Here is a 26,527-nt window from a genome sequence, read left to right as displayed (position 1 = left end):
AGTTTACAAAACAGTGGTGAGGCCGGCCATGATGTACGGATTAGAGACGGACGGCGGCACTGAAGAAACAAGAACTGGAGGTGGCAGAAATGAAGATGTTGAGGTTCTCGCTCGGATAGGATTAGAAATGAGCTCATTAGAGGGACACCCAAAGTTGGATGTTTCGCTGACAAGGTTCGAGAGAGCAGACTTGGATGGTTTGGACATGTCCAGAGGCGAGAGAGGGAATAAGTTGGTGGTAGGGTGCTGAGGATGGAACTGCCAGGCAAAGGGGCGAGAGGAAGACCAAAGGGAAGGTTTATGGATGTGGTGAGGGAAGACATGAGGGCAGTTGGGGTGTTAAGAGAGGAAGATGCAGGAGATAGGCTAAGATGGCAAAAGATGACACGCTGTGGCGACCCCTAACGGGACAAGCCGAAAGGAAAAGAAGAAGATGCTTTTACTGGGCGGCACGGCGGATCAGCTGGTAAAGCGTTGGCCTCACAGTTCTGAGGACCCGGGTTGGGCTCCAGCACTTCCCACGACACTCGTGAGGATGAGGGGCAAAGAAAATTGATGGATGGATGGTTTGACTGATCCGGTACTTTTGACATTGAATTATTTCTATGTTTAAATTTGCTTCCCAAATGAAGACGTATGACTTTTACATATTTGGGATGTTTCAACTCATTTTTTATGGAAAAAATTGAGCAAAAATAATAGTTATGAAAAAATGTGGCGGCACGGTGGATCAGTTGGTAAAGCGTTGGCCTGACAGTTCTGAGGACCCGGGTTTAATCCTGAACCTGCCTGTGTGGCGTTTGCATGTTCTCCCCGTGTCTGCTTGAGTTTTCTCTGGGCAATTCAGTTTCCTCCCACATCCCCAAAACCTGCAACATTAATTGGACACTCTAAATTGACCATAGGTGTGACTGTCAGTGCGGCTGTTTGTCTCCATGTGCCCTGCGATTGGCTTGGCGACCGGTTCAGGGTTTACCCTGCCTCCTGCCCATTGACAGCTGGGATAGGCTCCAGCACATCCCGCGACCCTCGTGAGGATAAGTGGCAAAGAAAATGGATGGATGGATGGAAGGTTTTACTGATCTGGTACTTTTGACATTGAATTATTACAATTTTTAAGTTTGCTTCCCAAATGAAGACGTGTGACTTATACATATTTGGGAGGTTTAAGCTAATTTTGGGGGGAGAAAATTGAACAAAAATAACAAATAATTATGAGAAAATGGTGTAAAAAATGAATTTATATCACGAGTTTAATTTAAAAAGGTCCCACGTTGAGAGTCACTTCATTAGGAACACCATACAAAGAAACATCAGAGGAAATCTAATGATAAAAAGCCCACAAAAGCTGACAAATTCTCATATTATACGCATGTGTTCATAAAGTATAGTCCTAAGATCACAAAAAAATAGCCACGCCTCTGTTGTAAAAAGTTTCCTGTGTATTCTCTGGCCATAGGTTTTCCCACCCCCCGTTTTCGAGACGCCATGTTAGATGTCTCGGACGCGGTTCGCATTTTGCGACGAATGGCCGAAATCAGGATCTCGACCTCATACAGCAAAGAGGGTCCTGAAGTGTCGTCGCGCTTCTAAATCTAAGTCGCTTGCAATTCTCTTGACTTACTGACTCATTGAGGAAGGCGAGACATGTTGAGTCGAATCGGGACGGGCGGAATCCTCCCTGCGTGTAACCTGTAAGACTGGCCGGGCGGGGTGACAGACGGCAGTTTGTCTCTGGATCGCGACGTTGTGCAATCGCGCGAATCTCGCTGCAGGTCAGGTCAAAGGTGGGGACAAACTGCATTCATGAGACATTTTCAGGATTCCATAAATAGACCAGCTACTCTGAGTTGAACAGTTACGGATCGAAAGCGTCCGCCGGGCTCTATTTTGCCCGTGTGCCGTAGCTCGGTTACCCCTTCATTAAAATTCTCGTACAAAGAGGCGAGACAACGTTTTCCGAAGCTGCAGTTGAGTATCTCCTTACAGCCGAGCCCGCCTCCATTAGATCTTGCATCAATAATTTGTTGTGCTTGTCTGTGATGGAAAATCGCCGCTGGTGGAAAAAAATCTCCTTGTGTTGCTGCTGCAACTGCATTTGACAAAGTCAGGGCAACAAGTTTGCGACGCGTCAACATTCAAACTCATGTTAATTGGCGGTCATCATACACTGTCACCTTGTACAATACCCCTGATGAACCCCAGATAAATTCCGGATGTACTAGGAGGCTTTTCCTACCTGTAGACCGAATGTTGGCTCAGCTGGAAAGTGTTGGCCTCGCAGTTCTGAGGTCCCGGGTTCAATTGCCCCTAGGTGTGATTGTGAGTGCGACCTTTTGCCTCGATGTGCCCTGCGATTGGCTGGCAACCAGTTCAGAGTGTCCCCCGCCTCCTGCCCGTTGACAGCTGGGATAGGCTCCAGCACTCCCCGACCCTTGTGAGGATAAGCGGCTAAGAAAATGGATGGATGGATAATTCCCTCCAGCCCAGGTTCCAACTGAAGAAGAAAAAAAATCAATAAATGCGCCCAACGCTACGCTTCACTGTTGCTTTAGTTTGTTCTCCTGTGGTGGAAGTTCAGGAAGGTCTTGTTTGGAAAAGATTAAAAAAATCATATTTCTCAACATATTTGCAAATTTTGTGGCCAGTGACAAGAATATGTTTACTTGTAAACATGTGGAATTAACAATATTTCTAATTAGTGGAAGAACTTTATAACTTTAATAGATTAAATGAAGCAAGAAACTGTTTTTTTTTTTGGGTGCAAATAAGCTTTTTTATACTCCATAGGTGTCAATAAAAACAAGCATGTGCATCTTAAATACAAATGTTCCATACAAAATAATGAATTTATTTCATCATTTTTTTGTTGTTGTGCAAAACGATCAAAACTGGCGGTAAAACTTCCCTTTATATTTGGGTAATTTTATTTATTTATTTGTTTATTTTCCTCAGAAGTTAAATCTTTGTGCCACTCGTTATTTACATTTTTAAAGTACTATTACGGGTCTTTTTTTTTTTTTTTTTTTTTGGACGAAAGCATCTGTGCTTCTTTTCAAGAAAAAGGGTAAGTATACTTTTGCCACCTCAGGTTGTCCAGCTGCGGGATCGAATCAGGCCAACAGGATCCAGGGCAAGACGGCGGCCACCAGCGCCATCAGGGTGAAGGTGGAGAGCAGCACCAGGAGGCAGCGAGCCGTGCTGCACAGCCGGCGCCTGCGCCTCCTCCGCGGCCTCACCACGGTCAGCAGCACGCTGAACGTGTCCTCCTCCATCATGGGTCTCCCCCGGGTGCTGATGACGAAAATCTCGGTGGTGCCGCCGGGACTCGTCCGGATGAGCCGCTGGCGACGCGGGCGCTCGGGGTCGGAGTCCCCGCGGAAGAAGCGCCGGAGCCGCCCGCAGAGAGGAGCGGCCGAGGCGGCGTCCTCGAGGCGGGCGGGCGGCGTCCCGACGGGCACCTCCAAGGTCTGCCCCCCGGCGCCACCTCCTCGGTGGTCTTCCTGGAGCTCCTCCTTGCTCTCGGCCGCCACGAGCGGCTCCTCGTCACTCTTCCTGATGAATGTGAGGTGTCTGCACACCGGACAGGCGATGGTGTCCCGGGCGTGCGAGTCGGCGTGGATGCTGACCAGCATCTTGACCAAGCAGTCGTGGCAGAACTCATGTCCGCAGCTCAGGGTCCTCTCCGTGCCCCTCAGACCCTCGTAGCACACCGGACACTCGCAGGCGTCCTCGTCGTCGTCGAATGCCATGGGGAGGAAAAAAGAAAAAGAACGGCAGGTGCTGGTGCAGGTCCAGGGCCGCGCTTCTGGTTCGTCGCTCGTCAATGGGCGGGGACGACGCGGGATCCTCACAGAACTGGCCCTGCCTGCCACCTGTGGCCCGCACCAAACTGGGAAACAAACACATTCTTTCATCATCCATCCATCGAATTGCATTGTTTGTTTTTTTTTTTTTTTACCATCGTCTGGAATTTATAAGGGAATGCCAACCAATTTACATGTTTAAGAAATTCATGCAAACAAAGCATTGATCGTAAATAAAAGGAATTGAGCAGTTTTTGTCACACTACATTAGGTGAATGGCCATCGTGCTGCTGTTACTGGTGGGAAGTTTGAGGCGCTATGTGACACATTGTTCATTGAGCCGTTAACTGCTCCAGCTCATCAGTGCAGCACTAATCTCAGTCCATCTTCACTGAGGGTTAAGAATATAGAATTGCAAGTTTTTTCCATTACCTTAAAGGTAAAGCTTTATGGCTTGGTTCAACAAACAACATCCCTGCCTTTAATGTTTAGTTTGACAGGAAACTTCACTGGGAGTGGAAGCGATAAACTGTTTGAGGCCCTTTTTTCCCCCCCAAATATGCTTTAATACAGAATGCCTGACTTAGTATGTTTTATTGTGGTGTAATAGTGGAATGAAAGGTTTTGTTTTCCATCCATCCATTTTCTTTGCCGCTTATCCTCACAAGGGAGTGCTGGCGCCAATACCAGCTGTCAACGGGCAGGAGCCGGGGTACACCCTGAACTGGTTGCCAGCCAATCGCAGGGCACATTGAGACAAACAACCGCACTCGTGATCACACCGATGGGCAATTTAGAGTGTCCAATTAATGTTGCATGTTTTTGGGATGTGGGAGGAAACTGGATTACCGGGAGGAAACCCACGCAGGCACGGGGAGAATATGCAAACGCCACACAGGTTGGTCTGGGATTGAAACCGGGACCTCAGAACTGTGAGGCCAACGCTTTATCAGCTGATCCACCCTGCCGCCATATATATATATATATATATATATATATATATATATATATATATGCACTATTGTTTTATAAACAGGGATTATTAATTGGAGTTAAACGCCATCTGGCGGCGTTCTGTGGTAGCGTTCACTCCGGAGGGTGCGGCTTTTTTTTTTCTGCTGTGACGCTTTGCCGGTTAGGTGACGTAACCACGCCTACGTCAGCACTCGGGCGCTTCGTCAGAACTGACGTAGTTTCCGGGAGACGCGTTGGCAGTTTCCTAAACAGCCGAAGAAGAACAAGCAAGCAAGTAAGCGGCGACCGGAGGCAGCTCGCCAGCCAGGCCGAGAGGGACCGTCGCGTTTGGATGTTACGACCCCCCCCCCCGAACAGGCCAGCAGCTTCCCAACCGTTTGACATGACAAGGTACCATATTGGAACTATTTTTTAAGTTGTTTTTTTTGAACCGTTCTGAGCATTTTTTTACGGTGTGGCAGCGCGACCTCGACGATTGTGCCTTGCCTGTTTGTCTCGAGCCGCTGTTTCGCGAGCTTGTTTTTTTTTTTTTTATATATTAAAAAGGTCCCGTTTTTTATTCCGAACTCGTCGTTCAAACCCTGCTTTGAGCCTCTTCATCTGTATTGTTCCGAAACGCTGACAAGATGGTTTTATGTGTGTAACGTCAGGAACGAGCCTGACCGCGGCGTACGGTGCCGAAAACTGAATGTAGCCGTCGTTTGACGGCTGCCTCAAATGTTACAGTTGTCTTTAATTTTATATGAAAAATGGCTTTTCTTGGAAATTCGGGTGTCACGCTGAGTCCACACAGTTCCACTTGGTTCATCTTTTTTTCCTCGGGTGACGTGCACCCATGTGGCTCGGCGGCTTTTTAAACACCACTCCCGTTCTCAAATATTGTCTGAACGTGAATTTTGTAGGATTTCTCCCCCTCAAGAGGCCTTTAAACACCAGAAAAATGCCACAAAACATCTGTGAGGGTGAGAAAGTCAACACCAATCACCGTCTGAAATTGTGCTTCAAACTGGATTCGTGGAATCTTTCGCCAAGAGTCTGTGTTAAAACGTGTCAGGTGTATAAACAAACCGACATGTGTGGCAAAACAAGACTGGGAAAAATCCCACAAATTGCCCCTTGGTGTGATTGTGAGTGTGGCTGTTTGTCTCGATGTGCCCTGCGGTTGGTTCAGGGTGTACCCCGCCTCCTGCCCGTTGACAGCTGGGAGAGGCTCCAGCACTCCCCGCGACCTTTGTGAGGATAAGCGGCTAAGAAAATGGATGGATGGATGGATGGATGGATGATATATGTATATCCACACGTTGATTTATGAAAGGAGATGGCGTTGACAAAGTTCCCGTCAGTCTGTTTACGAGAATCTTGTCAGGTGTTTAAAGCACAGAAACACGCACGTGGGTGAGGATTTATTTAATTTTTTTTTTAACACCACTCCCTGCATAAATCTTGGTGGTGAATTTGTATAAAAGGCTGCTGATTCTAAAGATTTAACCCTGAATAAAATTGGCCAAAAATAATTTCAGGCTACTGGCCTCAGCGATCTCTGCTGTGTTGCCTCGATTTACATCTTTCCTCTGGATTGTCATGGAAACAGCAGTCATGTTTTTTTGCCCCATGATGTTAACACTTAAAAGAGACAAGCAAGGATGAAAGCTTCACTCGTTTTTTTTTTTGTTTTTTTTTAAACCCCCGTCGTGATTTTCTTGTGGTTTCCGGCAGTGTGACGCTGATGTGAGCCATCAGTGATGACGACATTTCTAAGGAGTGGTTAAACGAGAGAAGCGAGTGTGGACCCGGGGCTGTGCAGGGGAGGGAATTTTCTTCATGGTAAAATCCTTTGAGGGCCTTATTAATGCATGACAACGTAAAATGCAATTGAACACGTTCACGGTGGGTCAGATGGTTCTGAGGACCGGGTCCGGGTGAGTTCAGGACCCGCCTGTGTGGAGTTTGCATGTTTCTTCCCGTGCCTGCGTGGGTTTATGGATGGAAAATTGCAAATACATTTTATTTTCCTGTCTATAATGTGCTATCGAGAATAATGCGGACTCGCACTGATGTATAATGTACACCATCAATTTGCTGCTATGCTTGTTTCACACACAACAAAACATAATATTGGCATTTTAGTTGCTTTTTCTGACGAATTAGATATTTTCTTAAATACCGTATATGCGTTTACGGAATGCAAAGTGCAAAAAAACGGCACGGTGGATCAGCTGGTGTAGCGTTGGCCTCACAGTTCTGAGGTCCCGGGTTCAATCCCGGACTTGCCGTGCCTTGCGTGGGTTTCCTACGGGCACTCTGGTTTCCTCCCAAAAACATGCAACATTAAATGGACACTAAATTGCCCATATAGGATAGGATGCAGCACTCCCCGTGATCCTTGTGAGGATAAGCGGATAAAAAAAATGGATGGATATTCTTAATATTGGCGGTGAAACAGCTGTAAAGCGTTGGCATCACAGTTGTGAGGACCGGGGTTTGAATCCTGCCCCCGTGTGCATGCAAATATTTACGGCAGTTACAATATTAGACGCGATTTACCGTAGGTTTGTGATAGTTTGCTGCACGTTATGATTTACAAACTTTACTAAACGAGGATTTGTGTAAAAATGATTTGAACACAAATGGAAACTCCTCATAGCAAACAATCTCTTAACTGAGTACTAAATAACTTTCCAGCAGTTCAATAAATGGGTCAATCTCAAAACAGCTCACAAAAAAAAGTCCAAACTGCCTGTAAATTATCAGATCATAGCGGTTTGACGGAATTGGGGTTAAATCCATATTTGTGTGCGTGAAGTGAAAGAAATGCTGTAGTCGTGGAGAAGGAGGCCCACTTCGACAGCGCGCTGAGCACTTTGCAGTCCGAGGCTGCGGACGCGTTCGATTCCCACCGCTAACGACGTGCGAGAATTCCCGCGCCGGGCTAACGGCTAACGTTTGTGTCTCCCGCACCATCAGGAAGTCCTGAAATGGACACAGAGATGATTCCCAAGTTTTCCACAAAGGATGAAGAAGTCGACTACTGGAAGTCCCAAGCCCTGAAGTACAAGAAAAGGTATGATTTGCACTCTGTCCAGTTGCGTTTTAAATCATCCCACAGGGGGGAAAACACGTTCAATCCCTTGACGACTGAGTTTGTTTTGGAGGGAGGGAAAATGTTCCAAATGAGCCTGCAGCAAACACACTGATTATGTGGTTTTCCACCCAATGTTTTTTTAATAACTCCAGCTGTGCGTGGGCCTCAAATTTTCTCCCTTTTAAGGAGAATGACGAGGTAAGCGGTTGTGAAATGTGCGAGTGGTGTTGGTTCCCTCGTGAGGAAACGACTGCAGACTGGAGACGTCACGATCAGGCCTTTATTCACCCTCAAGACAAAACCTCATTTTTTTTCACTGTCATACAAGTAAAAGGCGTGTTTAAAGACAACTAAAGTTAATGCCACAAGGAGTGACAAATCAGCCCCAGCACTTTCCTTTTCATGACCAATTCTTAAAAGTTGTGTGTCCACGATTGCTTGATGTCCTGTTGCCGGTTTACGGTTGGAGTTCATCCCGAGTTCTTGAATTTCCCTAAAGTTTTGGGTGCGCTTGCTTTAAATTTCCGTGGGTCGTTCCATGGTGGACATATGCACCAAATGGATGGATCCGCGCAGGGCGCCTAAGCCCCGCCTACTTGGGTACTGTTGTTACGCGCCCCAAGCTACCGATCAAAATGGCGGACGCAGTGCGGCCGAAACATGTTATGAGCGATTTCTGTTTTCGTTTGTGCCCATATACGTACGTATCAGAAATACCAAGCGTCTTTGGTGATTTTGATGCTTGTCATTAAATTAGACATAATGTGGCATTTTTAGTCACATGTCAACAAATGTATTGGAATTTTACTTACTTAATACTTATTATTTACTTACTTGATTTACTGAATAATATTGCGTGGCCAGTCTGTTGTAATTTAAGTAGGTGCTTAAAAAGGTACTTCTTTGACACTTGTTGGAGTATTTTAGAGCGTCAGCGCTTTTTCAAAAGGTTCTCGCCCGTACAGTGGTTTTCCTCTCACGTGGACAAAATGTTGTTAACGTTTGAAAGCGGAGGACTGTTAAATATTAGCGTTAAAGGGCCACAGGCGCCGTGACCGCGCGGGCTCAGCAACGTTGGTATGCGCTCGTGGAACCACTCGCCACCATGACTGCCGCCATCAGCTGATCCCACAACAACGTCGTGTGTGTTTGCATCCCCACCGTCACGCCGCACTCGGACTAAAATAGATTTTATTGATTAACTACATTTTTTTTTTTTTTTGCAGTTTCCACAGTTGAGCGAGGCGAACGATATGGGTGCAAAAAAAAAAAAAAAAAAAAAAGAGCTAATTTCCAAAAAGCACAGTCTGGGATGCCGATTTCGCGAGCTGTACTATGAAAAGAACGAAAGCAAATCCTAAATGTAAAAAAATGAAAATCGTCCTAAACTTGTTTTGATATGACATTTGTCACCAGTTTTCTATTAGTAAAGAAAACAAACCAAAATGGAAAATCTGATTTCTGTAAGGAGGAACAAAAACTTGACTCTTGTCTCTACCATATTCTCATCCCGTTTCACATTTCACCTCTGACCTCAAAACACACACACACGCTCGGCTGACGGCACACGGCAGCCGCCCCGTTTGTCCGCGCGACCTCCGAACCAGCAGCGGCCGCAGGTCAGCTGCCTCCCAGCGACGATATTTTTAGAAGGATTAGCAATTGTGAGGGCCTCGCTTGTTGTTGTTTAGTGTGAAGAAATCCACAAAAATCACACCGGTCCCGCCGCTATGGGATGGTGAACGAAGAAGGAACTGCTAGAACACGCTGGCGCCTGGCACCTCGTTTAAACAAAAGACTTTTTCCAGAGCCGTGGTCACGCGGGCGTTCAGCTGCGAGCGCCGCCGAGAATTGACAATGAGCTTTTTTGTAACACCACCCCCCCAATGGATGTGCGCATCCTTTGTGCCGTCCAGCTGCCACGATGCCCAGGAGGAGCTGCAGGAGTTTCAGGAGGGCAGCCAAGAGCTGGAGGCCGAGCTGGAGGCGCAGCTCAGCCAGGCCGAACAGCGCCTGCGCGACCTGCAGAGCGAGAACGAGCGACTGAAGAACGAGGTGGACAACCTCAAGGTAACCGCCGACTCGCCTCCCGGTTTACGCGGGGATTTGGACGGCTCGGCTCGGCTCGGCTCGGGGATTACGGCGCCGGCAAAGTCACCTGTGGTTGCGTAACAGCTCATCTTTAATTAACCCAGTGGCTCTGGTGGAAGACCGCGGTGGCTTCCAAATTGAGACGGGCCCGGCCCGGGCCACTGTTGCGATTTCTCGTCTCTATTGCGCGTTTGTTTCCTCCCTAAAAGTTCATCAAAAGTCGGGTAGAACGTAAATGGGGGTGGGGGGTGGGGGGGGGGGGGGAGATTTTACTTTGCATTCCGTAAATGTATTTGTTTTACGAAAAATACTACGGTATTTAAGAAAATGTCAATTTCATCAGAAAAAGCAACTAAAATACTAATATGTTTTGTTTTAAGCGTGTGTTGGACAAGCGTAGCAGCAAATTGATGGTGTACATTATCCATAAGTACGTGGGCTTTCCTCATCTGGGGGGGTCTGCATTATTCTCGACAGCAGATTATAGACAAGGGGGGAAAAAAAAAATCTTTTATGATCAATTTTCCATCCATATCCAGCTTTTGGAGTCTATTACGCGGGTTGGGTGAGGAAACTTTAGGTTGCTTCCTAATTAAAGGTGCATCCTGATTGCAAAATCTGCGACCTTTGTATTAACGATGGGGGATTTTTAACATTTTTTTTTAAATGAAAGCCCCCGAGTTCTGCTATATTCTCATCCCAAGTCTTATGGAATCTTCCCCACCCTGACATGTGCAAAGCCTTAAAAAAAAATATAAAATCACTTTAAAATCGAGTCCTCCCCGCGCCGCCGTCTCCCCAGGAGAAGCTGGAGAAGCAGTACGCTCAGAGCTACGAGCAGATCTGCGTCCTCGAGGACGACCTGGGCCGGACGCGGAGCACCAAGGAGCAGCTCCACAAATCGGTGCGCAAGCTCGAGCAGGCCAACGACGACCTGGAGCGGGCCAAGAGGTGCGACCGACGACCATTTTGCTTTGCCGTCAGGTCTTTTGGAAATAGAAATATTAGTCAGGTTGCGGGTGACCTCGAATGTAGTCTTTAATTACATTTAGGGTTGGGGTTAGAGCTGCAGCATTCTGAATGGGCTGCAGCTGTTTCATGCTCTTTTTTTGGAGTCCTGTCAGAAGACCATTGCAATGGTCAAAGTCTACTGGAGAAAAAAAATAGGCAGCATGCGGTCAGTAATAATTGCCAAGTACAGTGAAGATTTTTGCCATGCAGGGCGACCATCGTGTCCCTGGAGGACTTTGAGGGGCGCCTGAACCAGGCCATCGAGAGAAACGCCTTCCTGGAGAGCGAGCTGGACGAGAAGGAGTCCCTGCTGGTGTCCGTCCAGCGACTCAAAGACGAAGCACGAGGTACGGGCGCAAACGCCAACTGGAGCGTGAACAACTATTTGACTTTGCGCGCCGCTCCCCCCCGCAGACCTCCGACAGGAACTGGCGGTGCGGGAGAGGACGACGGACAGGATGTCGGCGCCCGGCTCGCCCACCTCGGACGCGGACGACGCCGACTCGGCCGTGCCGGCGTCTCTGTCGCTGCCCGCGACCCCCGTGGGGCAGAACGCGACGGAACGTCCCTTTGTCACCCCCAAAGGTCGGTACTTTATTGTGACCCTGTGGAAACCCAGACCTTTTTGTCGATCCATATTTTAATTCCATATACACTTTGTTATGAAGCCATGCTGCTTTCTGGACGTTGTTGTAAAATGTGCGCAATTTTTAACTCAGCCAATCGAGTGAAGTTTAGTCTGATTAGACTGATGCCAGAAAGGCAACATTTCATAATGTGTGCAGAATATTTTCTACATTGAAGTCGCCATATGAGAGTAAAATTCAATGTTTTCATGATAACATTTTCAAGATGCAAAGTTAACTTACTTATTAGTTGCTTACAAGAATATTGTCCTGAATTTAATATTACAAGAATAGTCGTATTTTCGAGTCATCTGAGAGAGAGAGAGAGAGAGAGAGAGAGAGAAAAATGTATCTGGTTTTTGGAATACGGTTGAACTTTTCTCATGTTACACCTTAAATGTGGCGAACCTCGCCGTCTCTCTCGCGTGTGCTAAACGTGCGTCGCCAGCGTCGACCAACGGCTGCGGCAGGTCGGCCCTCACGCCTTCGGACAGAATCTCGGCTCTCAACATCGTCGGCGACCTGCTCAGGAAAGTCGGGGTGGGTCCTCGTCCCGTTCAGTCCAAAACCGCGAGGCCGACCGACGTGTCCAAGGATGGCACTTAAATGGACGAGTTTTTCCGCCAGGCTTTGGAGTCCAAACTGGCCGCCTGCAGGAACTTCGCCAAAGACCAGGCGGCGAGAAAAACCTTCCCCGCGGACAGCGGCTCCCTCGTCAACGGCAACGCCACCAAGTTCTCGCACGCCCTGCACACCACCTACTTCGACAAAAGGTGAGGGCTCCTTTCCTTCAAAAAAAAAAAAGAGCCAGGGCCAAGGCGCCGCTTGCGGGTAACTAAACCGTCTTGCTGCCCGACAGCAGCGGCGCGAACGGACTGGACCCCGGCGCTCTGACCTCCAGGACCGTGTCCCCGCCGGGCCTGCTGCCGCTCAGCGTGTGACGACGAGGACAATCGGCGGAAGGATCCGGGACGCTAACGTCTGGGTGTGCGTTTGCACAAGAGACTTGCTGACTACAGGTCCTCTCTTTCAATTTTGGGGTGGGGGGGGGGGGGGGGTTCAATCGCATGCACTTAACATTGCGCCAATGCCAATGTGTGGACCTGCTTTTTTTTTTTTTGGGGTGGGGAGGGGGGCGGCAGCACACAGTCTCCCCTAATGACAAAAGGTCCCGCGGGACCCCGCTACTTTTCCTGTGATTTGCACATTTGGGCGACTTCCTCCCCTGTTGGGAATGTATTCTTCTTCTTCTTCTTCTGTGAAAGGGACGCGTTCTTATTAACTTATCTCACCGTAAACTTTACAGCAATGCAGTATTCCTTTTTTTTTTTTTTAATTTAGGGGCGGTGGGGGTCGTTTGTCCCCTTCTTCCCCACGTCCACACTTATGACTGAAGTGAATGTTGATCGTTCCCAAGCCTCGTAGCCAAAGCGTATGTGTGGGGTGCGTCTTTTTATAAATGTTTTCTTGTCTGCGCGGGCAAAATGACCTCATTTGAATTCAAAACATGCAAATTGGCAATGAAACGGAGAGGAAACCGGTATCGTATACGTTTTACTTTTCATATTGTCCTTAAGTGTGAATGCATGTTTTCTGGTAAGCACTACAGAAAATGGTCGGAGGCGTGATTGATGAAACTGATTCGAGACCGCACAACACGTCCTGCTTTGACGATTCGTCATTATCTCAAGCCGCCAAACGCGCGTACGCCTGTTACCGATGCGCCCGCCGCGTACGTTCCCGCCTTCGTTACAGGAGACCCACGTGGAGGTCCTTTTTATTTATTGTTGTTGCCAAGTTTGTGCGGCGGTCGGAGCCTCTGAAGGCTCCGTCTTAACTTGGTTTGAATGAATAAAGGTTGACATGAGCGATGGCGTGGCGTGTCCTTCTGTCAGCCCGTCAAGCGTGCTCCCGCTTTCCTCTACAGGCCGAGATGCTTCTCCATGTCCACCTTCAATACGTTCTTCTTGATCTATGAGGAGAGAGCAGCCATTCCTGTTTTTTTTTCCCCCGTGCGTTTTCGGATACCGAAATTCCCGGCCCACAAGAGCGCACCTGTTTACAAGCCTCACCCAGTACATTTGTCAAGGAAATACCATTTGGTACACACATACATAGTTTAACGCTAGCGCCGCCGCGCTAACGCTAGCACGCGCTAACAGGGCCGGTTTAAAAAAAAAAAAAAAAAAAAAATCATCCATCCATCCATTATCTACCGTTTTTCTGGGTCGGGTCGCGGGGAAAGTAACTTCAGCAGGGATACTCAGACTTCCCTTTGCCCAGCCACTTCTTCCGGCTCTTCCGGAGGGATCCCGAGGCGTTCCCAAGCCAGCCGGGAGACACAGTCTCTCCAGCGTGTCCTGGGTCGTCCTCGGCGTCTCTTTCCGCTGGGACACGCCCGGAACAACTCACCGGGGAGGCGTCCGAATCAGATGCCCCAGCGGCCTCATCCGACTCCTCTCAATGCGGAGGAGCAGCGGCTCGACGCTGAGCCTCTCCCGGATGACCGAGCTTCTCACCCGTTCTCTAAAGGAGAGCCCGGACACCCCGCGGAGGAAACTCATTTCGGCCGCTTGTATCCGGGATCTCCTTCTTTCGGTCACGACCCACAACTCGTGCTCATAAGTGAGGGGAGGAACCTTTGCCTTTCGACTTAGCTCCCTCTTTACCACAACGGACCGAGACAAAGTCCGCATCACCCGTGGGGCTCGGCCGGGCAGAGCCCGAAAGGGTAACATGGGTCACCACCTGTGAGAGGGGCCATAGGGGTCGAGTGCAAAGTGAGTTGGGCGGTGGCCAAAGGCGGGGACCTTGGCGATCCGATCCTGGCTACAGAAACTAGCTCTAGAGACATGGGAAAGAAAATCATACCGGTAAAACTCACTGAGACACGGCAGTAACACTAGCACAGCGCTAACGGCGCCGGCACGGTAAAAGCCACTTCCTCGGCACACCGCTCGGGTGCCCCCTTGCGGCCGTAAGGAAAAATGCACAAATTAGCCGCATGAGCCGCAGGGTTGAAAGCGTGTGGGGGGGGGGGAGTCGCGCCTTGTAGGCCGGAAATTCCGGGACTCTGTTTCCACAACTTCAGTTTGGCTCCTCGTCTTACCTTTCTGGTGGCCGTCAGCGGGTAGCTGTCCACAAACACCACGTAGTGAGGGATTTTGAAGTGCGAAATCTGAAAGGGAAAGCGGCGTCAGCGTGCGGCGAGCGGGGAAAACGTCGCGACGGCGCCGTCACCTGGCCTTTGCAGAATGTTCTGATCTCGTCCGCCGTGCTCCTTTGTCCTTCCTTGAGCCTGATGCAAGCGCACACCTGCTCCCCGAGGCGCTCGTCTTTCACGCCGACCACCTCGGGAGACAAAATATTTACACGTACGGCAGCTACACGAAAAATCTGATTTTCCGGTTCTGTCGATAAACTCTTGCTGGGCCCGAATGTAGTCGTCCGTCCGTCCCTCTCGACTTGCGAGCAGGTCAGTTTAAAATATGTAGATTTTTTTTTTTTTTTTTTTGGTCATTTATCTGAATGGATATTTGGTTAATTGATTTATGAACATGAGAAATTTACATTGCCCTTTCACATGTTTGTATTTATTTTTTAATTGGTTCACTGATTTCTTATTTGGTTGATTTATGCTAAATTGTAAAATAAAATGTTTGTACAACAAATGATGACAGTGCAATTTCACATTTACCATGTTTTTTTTTGTTACACATAGTGAACAAAACATTTTTAAAAATGTATGTGTACTGTATATCTGACATGTTTGAATATTGAATTAGCTTGTTTATTATAATAAACAATTTAAAATGTTTTTAAGTGATCAGTTGTCATAAAATAAAACAGTCAAATAAATGAACTTATACTTTTGTGAAATAATTGGTTTCCCTTTTTTTTCTACATATTTAGTAAAATCGAGAAAATGAACATTTATTTGTTTTGTTTAATTTTCTGAACAAACTTTTGAAAGGTGTTAAACACTTTGGAAATGTTTTCCCCTCCTCCCCAAAATGTCGCCCACCCCCCGCGGGGGTACCTGCACCTCCTGCACTTTGGGGTTGGTGTGGAGAAAGCTCTCGATCTCGGCGGGGTAGATGTTCTCGCCCCCCCGGATGATCATGTCCTTGATGCGACCTTGGACGGAGCAGTAGCCCAGCGCGTTGAGGCGGGCCACGTCCCTGCGCGCACAAAAGCCGCACGTTGAAGAGGAAGCGGAAGTCCAAGTGGGAGGATGGAAAGACTGCGAGCTGCTCAAACTCCGAAGGTCAGGCCAGAATCTGCAATTGCTTTCATTGGCCGCGTGGGCTCCCTCTAGTGGTATGCACAAGTAACGCTAAATTGAGTTGATCGCGTCGTCATCTTGGAGAATTGATTGCTTTCAAATATTTGTTACAAAAAAATTGAATATGTATTTCTTTAAGTTAGAACTTACCTTGAAACGCAGCAGAGTATTTTTTGGGGTACAGATCCAGTATTTACGTTTAATGTACAACCCATTTTTAACATTTCATGTGCAACACTTTTTATGCACTATACTTTCAACATTATGTACAGTGCATTATTTTTGTATCTTTCGTGTGCTGTACATTTTCGTATGCTATAAATGTTGAACTTCAAGTGCAATTTATTTTTCTATTTCCTGCACAGTACATTTTCCATATTTCAATTGCGGTACATTTATTTGGATTTTGCTTTCCTTTTTTTTTTTTTTTTCAAGCACAGTACACTTATGTTATATTTAACTTGTATGCGATGACGTTTTCATTATTTTTGAAAAACTTTTTTCAGTTACAGTAAAACGATTTTTAAATTACAATATTGAATATTAAACATAAGTACAATGCATTACTTTTCATTGTACATTTTTTGAGGTACTCTTACTCATGTGCGACACTTTTTATGCACTATACTTTCAAAATCCTTTATGTACAGTGCATTTTTTTGTATCTTTCGTGTGCTGTACATTTTCATATGCTATAAATGTTTGAACTTCAAGTGCAATTTTTTTTTCTATTTCCTGTGTAGTACTTTTTAATGCACGGTACATTTTCCATATTTCGAGTGGTACTTTTATTTGGATTTTGCTTTCCCCCTTTTTTTTTTTTTCAAGCACAGCAAATTTTTTAACTACACTTACGTTATATTTAACTTGTATGCGATGACATTTTCATACTTTTTGAAAAACTTTTTTCAGTTACACAAACTATTTTTGAAATATAATATTTTTACTATAAGTACAATGCATTACTTTTCATTGCACATTTTTTGAGGTACTTTTACAGTTAAAAAAAAAAGGTGGGTTTTTTTTTTTTTTACAATTTAAATTGAAACGTGAGTACCCCACCTCCCATTTATGTGCAGTTTTAATATTCTATGGTCAAGATTTTATATTAAATGCGTGTGTATATATATATATATATATATATATATATATATATATATAATATATATATATATATACACATGTTTTTTTCACCGCCCAGAAATTGCCATTTTTTTTGCGCGTTTTTGCGGACAGTCTCACCCGGTCCTGTACCAGCGATCCGGGCCGATGACCTCTCGGGTCTTTTCGGGCTCGTCCCAGTAGCCGAGCATGACGCAGGTGCCGCGGATCAGCAGCTCCCCGGCGGCGCCCAGCGGGACCGTCTCGCCCGTGTCCGCGTCCGCCACCTTGGCCTGAACGTACGGCGCGTCCCCAAGAAATCGGAGGCGGTTCGGTAGTCCGACCCGAGTTTTAAAAGCCAAATGCGGCCAAAGGTTTGCACCGTAAGGCTCCATTTTTACATGTCGGATATTTTGGGGACAGCCGGCGGACGTACCTCGACGTGGTGCATGACGCAGCCCACCGTGTTGAGCTTGAGCTGGTCGTTGTCCAGCGGGAAGCCCAAGAAGGTGAGGGGGCTGTTCTCCGTGGTGCCGTAGCCGATCTGTGGGGGACGGGGCGGGGTGTGACCTCGTGACCTCGTGACCGGCGCCAGGCCGGTGAGGCCGACTGTGGCTCACCATGATCTCTTTCATGTTCAACTTGTCCCTGACGTTGGCCACCAGCTCGGGGGCGCACGGCGAAGCCGCCATGATGCCTGAAGCGCCATCGCGTGTTAACAGGAAGTCGCTTCTGACGGCCGAACGAGCGGCTAACGCTAACGCCGTTGTCTCACCGCCTTCCATCGAGGACAAATCGTACTTTTCCAGGTCCTCGCGGCCCAGGAGGTCCGTGAACATGGTGGGAGTGCCGTAGATGAAAGTGCACCTTCGGCAAAAGAAGAAGAAGATGAACGAGCAAGTATTTTATTTCTTTCTTTTTTTTTTTAATTACGACTGAATCCAGCTGTTTGTGGTACATGATTGTGTACAAGCGACATGCGTGGCTGGTGCTCTATAATCCACTCCATTTTAAGCACTTTGCTGCCATCTTGTGGCATCTACACATAAATACAAAGGCCTTTTTTTGTGGGGAGGGTCGATTGGGTTTGTCCCCGGGTGTCAAACTGGAGGCCCGGGGGCCAGATCTGGCCCGCCACGTGATTTTATGTGGCCGGCGAAGCCAAATCTAGAGTATCAATTTCCATGATTCGTGTAAAAATCTGTACCAAAATTTTAAAATGGTCATATGTCACGATAAAGTTCAGATTTTACAAGCACTTTTGTGTTACAAAACGTGAATTATTGAAAAACACATTACCCTTGACTTCTGATTCCAAAACGATTTCATAAATTGATGATGTAAATATGATGAGATGACTAAATATTTTTGTTTCACAGTTATACCGGCCCTCTGAGGGAAAGCGGAACAACAATGTGGCCCGCGAGAAAAATGAGTTTGACAACCCCTGCTGTAGATCTTGTGCAATAACAGTATTGTTGAATAATTTTCATTTTTAAATACACTCAGTATGAGTTACAATATTTCACTTGTACGGAGTGGAACGGTGGACGACTGGTTAGCGCCTCAGCCTCACATTTCTGAGATCCATGGTTCACTTGTATCATTTTTAATATATACATTTCCATATATTCTCAAGACCAAATTTTATTGTATGAAATGATTCCATAATGTTCCAATTGCATTGATTGCTTATATTTTAATTGCATATATTTTTAAATTGAATTGAATTTCTTTCATTTTAGCAGGGATGTTTTAGAATTTGTATACAAAATGACCCAAAAATTTTTTTTCACACAATTGAAGTATTTTGTACTGTAAATTATTGAACAAACTTTTTGAATAGCTCTGGAAAGTGTGTCCCACTCAACTTTTGGCTGGTAGCATAATGTATCATTTTTATTTGTCGTCACTTAAATATTGGCGCCGCACTGCAGCTCTCCGCCTCCGTTACGACGAAATATGAATAGTACGTTTCGATGCATAGTCACGGCAATAAAAAAAATTAGGAAGGATTACTTTTCCTCGTGAACGGCCTCCAGGTTGGCTCGGCTGTCGTAGGCGGCGGACGGAAAGACCAGCGTGATGCCGTGCAGGGCCATGCACATGCTGCCCACCACAGACCCGAAGCAGTGGTACAAGGGCACCGGCATGCACACTCGCACCCGAGGCTGATGGAGGGGGCGGGGACGCAAAAAAAAAAAATTTAAAAAGACTTATGCTGCTGTAGGCCACAACTCACACGCAGACGCTCACGCGCAGGCGCACCAGACGACCCAAATCTAGCAAACAATAACGAGCAATTTTGTGGAAAGAAAATCAGCACCACAATATTGTGTTTAAAAGAAACTCAAAATAGAATGCAAATAATGAAATTGGACTGCTGCTTCTTGGTCGTATCCCGGGGTCAACTGGGTTCCGTATGACACGCGCATCCAGACATACGTAAGGAAACGGGTCACGATTCCTCAGGAAGCGCCAGTAAAATCGGTCGTTCTTTGCAGAGGATGAAAACTATATGCCCGTCGGTATTGTTATACTATCTGTCTAAATGTGTTTCTCCATTGTTTGTAGTCAGATATGAAATTCCTCACAAGTCAAAGCAAAAAAAAATTAAATCACCTGAACGACGGCGCAAATCCTGAAATTGATGACTTGCATACGGAGGCCCCACCTCTTACCCTCCAGTCGTAACCCGCTCGGAGCCCCAGGAAGTAGGCGTTATTGACCACGTTGTGATGGGAGAGGGTGACCCCCTTGGGGTTGCCAGTGGTCCCCTGGAAGAAGCCGCATTCCTGCTCACGATGTCACAGGAAGTCGAAGTCGGGGTGGGGGCGGCGGCTCACCGAGGTGAACTGAATGTTGATGGCGTCGTCGCACGACAGCTCGCCGTGAAGCTCGCTCAGCCGCCGCCGGTGACGACTCTCCGCCGCTCGCATGACGTCGTCGACGTGCAGCGTGCCCGCCTCCCGGGTGTCCGTCACGATCACCATGCGCAGATCCGGCAACCTTTTTAAAAAAAAAAAAAAAATTAATCAATAAATATTGAACATATCCAAACAGTTCAACTCAAGAAGCGTTACTGTGAAACAAAATTACAAAAGTGAGTTTTAAAAAGGGCAGCACGGTGGAAAAGCGCTGGCCTCGCAGTTCTGAGGACCCGGGGTTCGATCCCAGACCCGCCTGTGTGGAGTTTGCATGTCCTCTCCCCGTGCCTGAGCGGGGTTTCTCCGGGTGGCCACTCCGGTTTCCTCCCACATCCCAAAAACATGCAACATTAAATGGACACTCGAAATTGCCCCAAGGTGTGATTGTGAATGAGGCTGTTTGTTTGTCTCCGTGTGCCCTGCGATTGACTGGCGACCGGTTCAGGGTGTAGGCCGCTTCCTGCCCGTTGACAGCTGGGGTAGGCTCCAGCACTCCTCGTGAGGATAAGCGGCAAAGAAAACGGATGGATTTTTAAAAAGCACAAAACAAAAGTAGATATGATAATACTTTACAAAAATTGCTAAAATAATTTTCTTGTGCCACGCGACAAAATAGTGAGCCTTGACATCGCGAATGCGTATTAATATTTGTGTCTAAAAATAGAATGAAAAGAAGAAGATGTGGCCTTTTTTTACATTTAATTTTTAAAACAGATGTGTTTTACGCACAACACACGAGGAACGTTGAAATATATATATTTGAAGGTGCTTATTATGTTTTGATATGTTTGGAATGTTTTTGTTTGGGCGCTACCTGGCGCTTCGGACGCCCCCTGGCGGCGACGTGTCGATCTCCGGGCAGATCTGCCGGAGAATCTCGCAGAACTTTTGCGTCTTAAAGCTGCTGGGACAGACCACCGCCTTGCACTGCACCTGCCGGGTGGGGTGGGGTGGGGTGGAGTGGGGGGCGCACAACGTCACGTCACGTCACGTCACTATGAGTTGAGTGGATTTCATCCAGGTTTTAGGAAAAACAATGACGACGACGACGACAACCTTTTTGAGCGTGAGCTCCACTTCTTTGAGTTGATAGGCCGGGTTGAGCGACACCTGCCAGGGGCAAAATATTTGGCGACTCAGCATTGAATTCACAACTGTGTGCCTGATTAATATCTATGGATATGCGTCGGCGTGCCGGTGTGTATGCATACCGTATATATTTGTGCATCTCTCTTTTTATACGGTAGGGGAGCGCTCGTGCACCTACGTCATCAAAACACGTCACTGGCCGGAAGTGTCGGTCGAATTAGTCATTTTTCAATTAAGTCGATTGGAGACGCCGTGAAAATATGTCCGATACCAGTACTAAACATTGAAAAGGTCATATTAAAAATGAGAAACACTTGCCATAGAAGACCCACATTTAATGCCGAAGTCGATGAAATTGGAGTGTTGGACTGCTTCCGCTTGTCTTGGACAACCTGATCTACACGTGGACGTGGCGAGTAAGTCGTCGAGATTTAAAGCGTAAAAGTTTGAAATGCGTAGAAAAGTCTGGACGCTCGAGAAAAAAAATCCCACATAGTGATACAAATACCAATATTTCAATAAATGACTCCTGGTTTTACGCAAATTTGCATTCATTATGATTATGATTGGGGGGGAAATTGACAGCGAGTTGGCTCCTCCGTACACGAAGCGTGTTGCGGCCACACGTTAAACTTTGATAAACTTCTCTGTGACGGACTTTTTTTTTTTTTTTATAAATCTGCATTATTCTCAAGTGAGTCCAGTGCATGTTTAAAAAAAAAAAAGAAAAGAAAAGAAAGAAAATAAACCGCTGGGATAGGCTTCAGCCCCCCGTACACTGAAGCGCGTGGCGGCCACACGTTGAACTTCGGTCAACCTCTGATTTATTCTTTTTTTTTTTTTTTAAAATACGCATTGGACTAATTTGAAAAGAGTGCATATTAGAAAAAAAGGAAAGAGAAGACTAAAGTGTGCCCGCAACACGCTTTATGTACGTTGGAGACTACTCCCTGTCGTTTAAAAAAAAAATAATAACAATTTTAACGCGTTGTTCTCAAATGAGCCAACTTGGCATTATCAATACTTTTTGGTAATTTGAGATGGAGAAGAATAATTCCTTCCTGAAATGAAATGATTGCTACACAGGCGTGTGTATATTTTGGTTGGGCGCCATCCATCATGTTTAATTGCTGATATCCATCCATCTTTTCTCGTCTTTTTCACCTGGTATTCCGTAGAATGAATTTTTTTTCTTTTTTCTTTTTTTTTTTTACCCTTAATTTCTTGACTTTTTGTTCTGGCCACCTGATTGTTACATTCATGTTTATTCATAATGAATGGTAATATTTAATATTATTTATATATATTTTATATTATTTTATTTCTATTTTTAAAATCATTATTTCCATTATTTTTTCAAAAGTCCTAAATAATCTTCTTCTTCTTCTATCATTCTGCTACCATTTTTAAAAACAAAATATCCATTTTTCAGCCAAGTTACTAGCTTGAGGTGCGGAAAGCAGCGGCGGCGGTAGAGTGATAAACATCTTTCCCCTTTCACCGACAAATCATTGTACGACGCGTGCAAATCTTCAAACACGTTTTACGATCCTTTCGGTTCATCTCGCAGGCGCGATTGCACGTTAACTCCTTGGCGGGCCCGACGAGCGCACCGGCGTCCAAAGTCCTACTCGGTCACGTTGCGGGGACGGCGTCGGCCTCGGCCCACCTGAATGATTCCCGCCTTGGCTGTGGCAAACTGGAAGAGGATCCAGTCGTACGTGTTGGGCCCCCAGAGGGCCAGACGGTCCCCTCGCTGCAGGCCCACAGCCAGCAGCCCCGCCGCCACCTGGTCGACCTGCACAACAACAACAAGGCGCGAGTCTCTGCAAATTTCAAAAATGGAAGACCAACAAACGTGAAAATCGTACAAGGAGCCCGTTTAATCAAATGTTTTAGTTCTGGGGGGGAGGCAACAGCATTTATGTGCAATCCATTTGAATCGGAATTTTTTTTTTTTTTTTTTTTTAAATGACCTTTATTCACGCATAGTGTTACCGTTCGAAAAAGAATAGCTGCGCATAAATACGAACGAACGGCAGCCTACGTATTCTAGATGAGAGGAGAGAGACCCCGGGACGGCCCGGGTCACGCTGGAGGGACCACGTCTCTCAAAGGGACCACCCAGGTCACGCTGGAGGCTCTCCAGGGACGATCCGGGTCACGCTGGAGAGACAACGTCTCTCCCTGCTAAAGATTTTCTAAAGAACAGCAGAACTTTAGGACCCAAGTTCTATAGAATTTCTATAGAAATTGTATTGTTCTGTACAAATTCTAGACAAAATCACAGCCAAAGTTCTATAGAATAAGTTGTTCTATACAAATTATATAGAATTCTATAGAATTTTTATAAGTCTCTCGGAGGACAACCCAGGTCATGGTGGAGGCACTACATTTCTCCGAGGACAATCCAGGTCACGCTGGAGACTCTCCGAGAACGACCCAGGTCACGCTGGCGAGACTACGCCTCTATGAGGACAACCCAGGTCACGCTGGAGATTCTCCGAGGACGATCCAGGTCACGCTGGAGAGACTACGTCTCTAACCCTGCTAAAAAAAAAATTCCAATAAGTTGTTCTGTACAAATTATGTAGAATTCTCTAGAAATTTTTGAGCAGTCTCTACGAGGACGACCCAGGTCATGCTGGAGAGACTACATCTCCTGCCCTGCTAAAAAATTTCTATAGAACATTTCTAAAGAATTTCTAAAGAACTGTAGAACTTTAGGATCGAGGTCCTATAGAATTTCTATAAAATTCTATTCTGTACAAATTCTATAGAAAAGCACAGCCCAATTTCTATAGAACAAGTTGTTTCAGGGACAACCCAGGTCACGCTGGAGAGACTACATCTCTCGGCTGGCCTGGGAACGCTTCGGGGTGCTCCCAAAAGATTTTGTTGAACTGGGTTATGAGAGGGAAGGCTGGGAAGCTACTGCCCCCGCGACCTGACCTCAAAAATGGAGAGAAAGTATGCTTTTTATGATTTCTTTCATAAGTTGGTTTGCTTGACAGGTTAAGGTTTGTCAAAATGATCGACATTTATGTAAGGATACTGCAAAACGTGGTTCGAAACCCACCTTGACGATGCCTATCAATAGCATTAGCTAGCATACTAGCCTGAAGAAATGCTAACATTTTCTTAGCCGCTTATCCTCACAAGCGTCACGGGAGCGCTGTAGTCTATCCCCGCTGTCATCGGGCAGGAGGATGTGGGAGGAAAGCGGACTGCCCGGAGGAAACCCACACAGGCATAGGGAGAACATGCATAGTCCACACAGGCGGGACCGGGATTTAAACCCTGGTCCTTAGAATTATGAGGACAATGCTGCACAGTTGCCCCACTGTGCCGCCTTCATGATATATGACAATATGAAATTTTGATAGAGATTTTCACAAGGATGACGGAAGTTGACACAGTAGATTGGCCTAAGCGGGCCACATATAATCATGTGGCAGGCCAGATCTGGCCCCAGGGCTTCGAGTTTAACACCAGTGGGAAGTCACCGTCGACACGAGACGACGTTCACCCTCGGCGCAGACCTACGTCCCGCTGGAAGGCCTCGAAGGTTTTCCTGACGCCGTCCTGCAGGAAGACCACGGCTTCACGCTGGGGCCAGCGCCGGGCGGCGGCCTCCAGGCTCTGGCCCACCGTCGCTGAGAGCAGCGAGACGGCGGACGTGCCGTGGACGTAGCTGGTGGTCAGCGACGGCCGGCACGGAGGCTGGTCCACGTGCAGCCGCCTGCGCGGAGCAAACAAATGCGGAATGGATCGTGCATCTTCAACGGGGGACTTACCAGGGTTTGTCTCGATAGTAGGACCCGACCAATATGGTGGAGTTGTTTTTTTTTTTACCAAGCCACCAAGAATAAACAAAAATTGAAATCTAACATTAAGAATTCATTTCAGTAACTCGTGTGGGCTTGTGTGCTCGATGGGGAAAATTAGCTCCATCTGCTGGGTGTAATTTTAATAATGAAACATGTTCATGGTAGCCCCGCGCCCGCCGTGATAAGCCCGGGCCACCTCGAGGGCACGCACCCCCCAGTTTGAAAACCACTGGCCTCGCTTAACGTGTTTGATATTCAAGTTACAGAAAGTCTTGAGACTTTTGCCCCCCTGGGCAGAAACAATCCCCAAATTCAATCATCATTCTATGTAACACGTTTTCTAGTCCTCTGAAAAAATATTGACATATTTTGAAAAGCTTATGTGCATTTTTAATTCTTTCTTTGAGGTAACGTGTTGGGGCTACAGTTGGATTGAACAACAGGCACAGCATACATAAAAGCCGCTCTGAAAAAGTTTAGATCCCGAGACCGGCAACGGATAACTTTTTTTATTTGATTTTGAAAAGCATCCTAGACAGCTAACGAAGCCGCTTTTGGGTAGCCTCGAAAACTAAAGTCTGCAGACGACCGCAGCAGGTCTGTTAGGGGCAACTTACCGACACCGCTGGATCAAGCTTGACCTCCACGCCGCGCTGCGTTCAAGCCCTCGCGCGCATCCCAATTTTGGCGCACGCCGCCACAAACTCAGAAGTGAGCACATGATGAAAATGAATCGCGTCGTCGGTCGGCAGGCATTCCGGGCAAACTGGCCGCTTCGTCAACTTTGCGACAGAAGCGTTAATCGCCACGTGTGTAATCGTTAACCACGAACAGCAGGACAGAATTGACCTCTGGATCGGGGCAGGGGTCACATAGCAGAAGAGCGGCTGAAAGTGTGGAAAAAAAAAAAAAGGAAGGCGCTAGCAGGAAGAGTCGCTGGTGTAGTGCCGAGGGACACGTTGAAGAATCATCCATATTGGAAGAGAAAAAGATCAACAGGTAGCTACAATTATAAAAGATTTTTGATACGGGCCTTTCCATATAATGGAGAGGGATGTTCACTTTTTTTTTTTTTTTTTTTAGACCACGGCCTGGTTATTAGCCTCACCCAGTACATTCGTAAAGAAAACACCATTCGGTACATACATACGACCCACCTGTGTAAAAGTCGCAAGTGCCCACATTGAAACAAGACATATGTACAAAGAATGATGGTACACAAGAGTTTGAAGCTAACGCTGCGCTAACACCGCGTTAACAGGGCCGGTTAAAAAAAAAAAAAAAAAAAAAACATACCAGTAAAAAAATCACTGAGACGCAGCAGTAACACGATGGCGCAGTGCTAACAGGGCAGAACCGGTAAAAGTCACTTCCTCGGTACATCTATTCCACCGGTCTCACTCTTACCTTTTCCGCTCGAGTGCCCCCTTGCGGCCGTTTGGGGAAAAATGCACAAATTAGCCGCGTCAGCGCATAAACCGCAGGGTTGAAAACGTGTGTGGGAAAAAAAGTGGCGGATTATAGGCCGGAATTTACGGTAGTCATTGACACCAATTATATTTTTGATCGATTCAAAGATGTCAAACTGTTGCAGTGTAGCGCCAACTAATGGCAAGAAGGACTTTCACTTTTTTCCTCTTTTTTTTTTTTTTTTTTCTTTTCAGTTACCGGTTGTATTGGCAGCCTTAAATTTTCCCTCAAATG

At 46.6% G+C, this 26,527-nt stretch overlaps 3 protein-coding genes across 5 annotated transcripts; 1 reads left to right on the top strand and 2 right to left on the bottom strand.

Annotated features, from left to right (window-relative positions):
- Window positions 1–3,007: 3,007 nt before the first annotated feature.
- LOC133514660 (RING finger protein 222) lies at window positions 3,008–3,984 on the bottom strand. The gene has a single exon (XM_061846490.1). The coding sequence runs from the start codon at window positions 3,936–3,938 to the stop codon at window positions 3,114–3,116; it is 825 nt and encodes a 274-aa protein (XP_061702474.1). The 5' UTR covers window positions 3,939–3,984; the 3' UTR covers window positions 3,008–3,113.
- Window positions 3,985–5,027: 1,043 nt separating this feature from the next.
- On the top strand, window positions 5,028–12,648 carry ndel1b (nudE neurodevelopment protein 1-like 1b). Of its 2 annotated transcripts, none has more exons than XM_061845128.1 (9): window positions 5,028–5,171; window positions 7,746–7,842; window positions 9,780–9,933; window positions 10,757–10,905; window positions 11,176–11,312; window positions 11,380–11,550; window positions 12,040–12,131; window positions 12,219–12,364; window positions 12,454–12,648. In XM_061845128.1, the coding sequence occupies exons 2-9, from the start codon at window positions 7,757–7,759 to the stop codon at window positions 12,530–12,532; spliced, it is 1,014 nt and encodes a 337-aa protein (XP_061701112.1). In that variant the 5' UTR covers window positions 5,028–5,171; window positions 7,746–7,756; the 3' UTR covers window positions 12,533–12,648. The 2 variants fall into 2 exon arrangements, with proteins under 2 accessions (XP_061701112.1, XP_061701111.1); XM_061845127.1 differs by having other exon boundaries at window positions 12,451–12,648.
- A 716-nt stretch (window positions 12,649–13,364) lies between these two features.
- Window positions 13,365–25,568, bottom strand: LOC133513980 (medium-chain acyl-CoA ligase ACSF2, mitochondrial-like). 2 transcript variants are annotated; one of them, XM_061845120.1, is made up of 16 exons: window positions 25,441–25,568; window positions 24,540–24,735; window positions 22,663–22,791; window positions 20,961–21,014; window positions 20,719–20,837; window positions 19,824–19,986; window positions 19,659–19,754; window positions 18,997–19,148; window positions 17,753–17,844; window positions 17,598–17,674; window positions 17,414–17,521; window positions 17,119–17,270; window positions 15,631–15,772; window positions 14,832–14,942; window positions 14,701–14,769; window positions 13,379–13,563 (listed from the first exon to the last, which is right to left on the bottom strand). In XM_061845120.1, exons 1-16 carry the CDS (start codon window positions 25,542–25,544, stop codon window positions 13,513–13,515), a joined length of 1,815 nt encoding a protein of 604 aa, XP_061701104.1. In that variant the 5' UTR covers window positions 25,545–25,568; the 3' UTR covers window positions 13,379–13,512. The 2 variants fall into 2 exon arrangements, with proteins under 2 accessions (XP_061701105.1, XP_061701104.1); XM_061845121.1 differs by lacking the exon at window positions 17,119–17,270 and having other exon boundaries at window positions 13,365–13,563.
- Window positions 25,569–26,527: the final 959 nt, after the last annotated feature.

Source organism: Syngnathoides biaculeatus, chromosome 16 (genome assembly GCF_019802595.1).
Source record: "Syngnathoides biaculeatus isolate LvHL_M chromosome 16, ASM1980259v1, whole genome shotgun sequence".
Lineage (NCBI taxonomy): Eukaryota > Metazoa > Chordata > Actinopteri > Syngnathiformes > Syngnathidae > Syngnathoides > Syngnathoides biaculeatus.
Note: the sequence above shows the minus strand (reverse complement) of the source record. Positions and strands in the feature narration are given on the sequence as shown.

Bases quoted from the DNA above. Each gene is read 5' to 3' on its own strand.
- LOC133514660 (XM_061846490.1), bottom strand. From the start codon at position 3,938: ATGCAATTCGATGGATGGATGATGAAAGAATGTGTTTGTTTCCCAGTT.
- ndel1b (XM_061845127.1), top strand. From the start codon at position 7,757: ATGGACACAGAGATGATTCCCAAGTTTTCCACAAAGGATGAAGAAGTC. The intron at 10,906-11,175 runs GTGCGACCGACG...TTTGCCATGCAG, and splicing joins GACCTGGAGCGGGCCAAGAG to GGCGACCATCGTGTCCCTGG. The intron at 12,365-12,450 runs GTGAGGGCTCCT...GCTGCCCGACAG, and splicing joins ACCACCTACTTCGACAAAAG to CAGCGGCGCGAACGGACTGG.
- LOC133513980 (XM_061845120.1), bottom strand. From the start codon at position 25,544: ATGTGCTCACTTCTGAGTTTGTGGCGGCGTGCGCCAAAATTGGGATGC. The intron at 17,271-17,413 runs GTACGTCCGCCG...CCGTACGTTCAG, and splicing joins GCGTCATGCACCACGTCGAG to GCCAAGGTGGCGGACGCGGA. The intron at 13,564-14,700 runs GTAAGACGAGGA...CTCTCCTCATAG, and splicing joins CGCTGACGGCCACCAGAAAG to ATCAAGAAGAACGTATTGAA.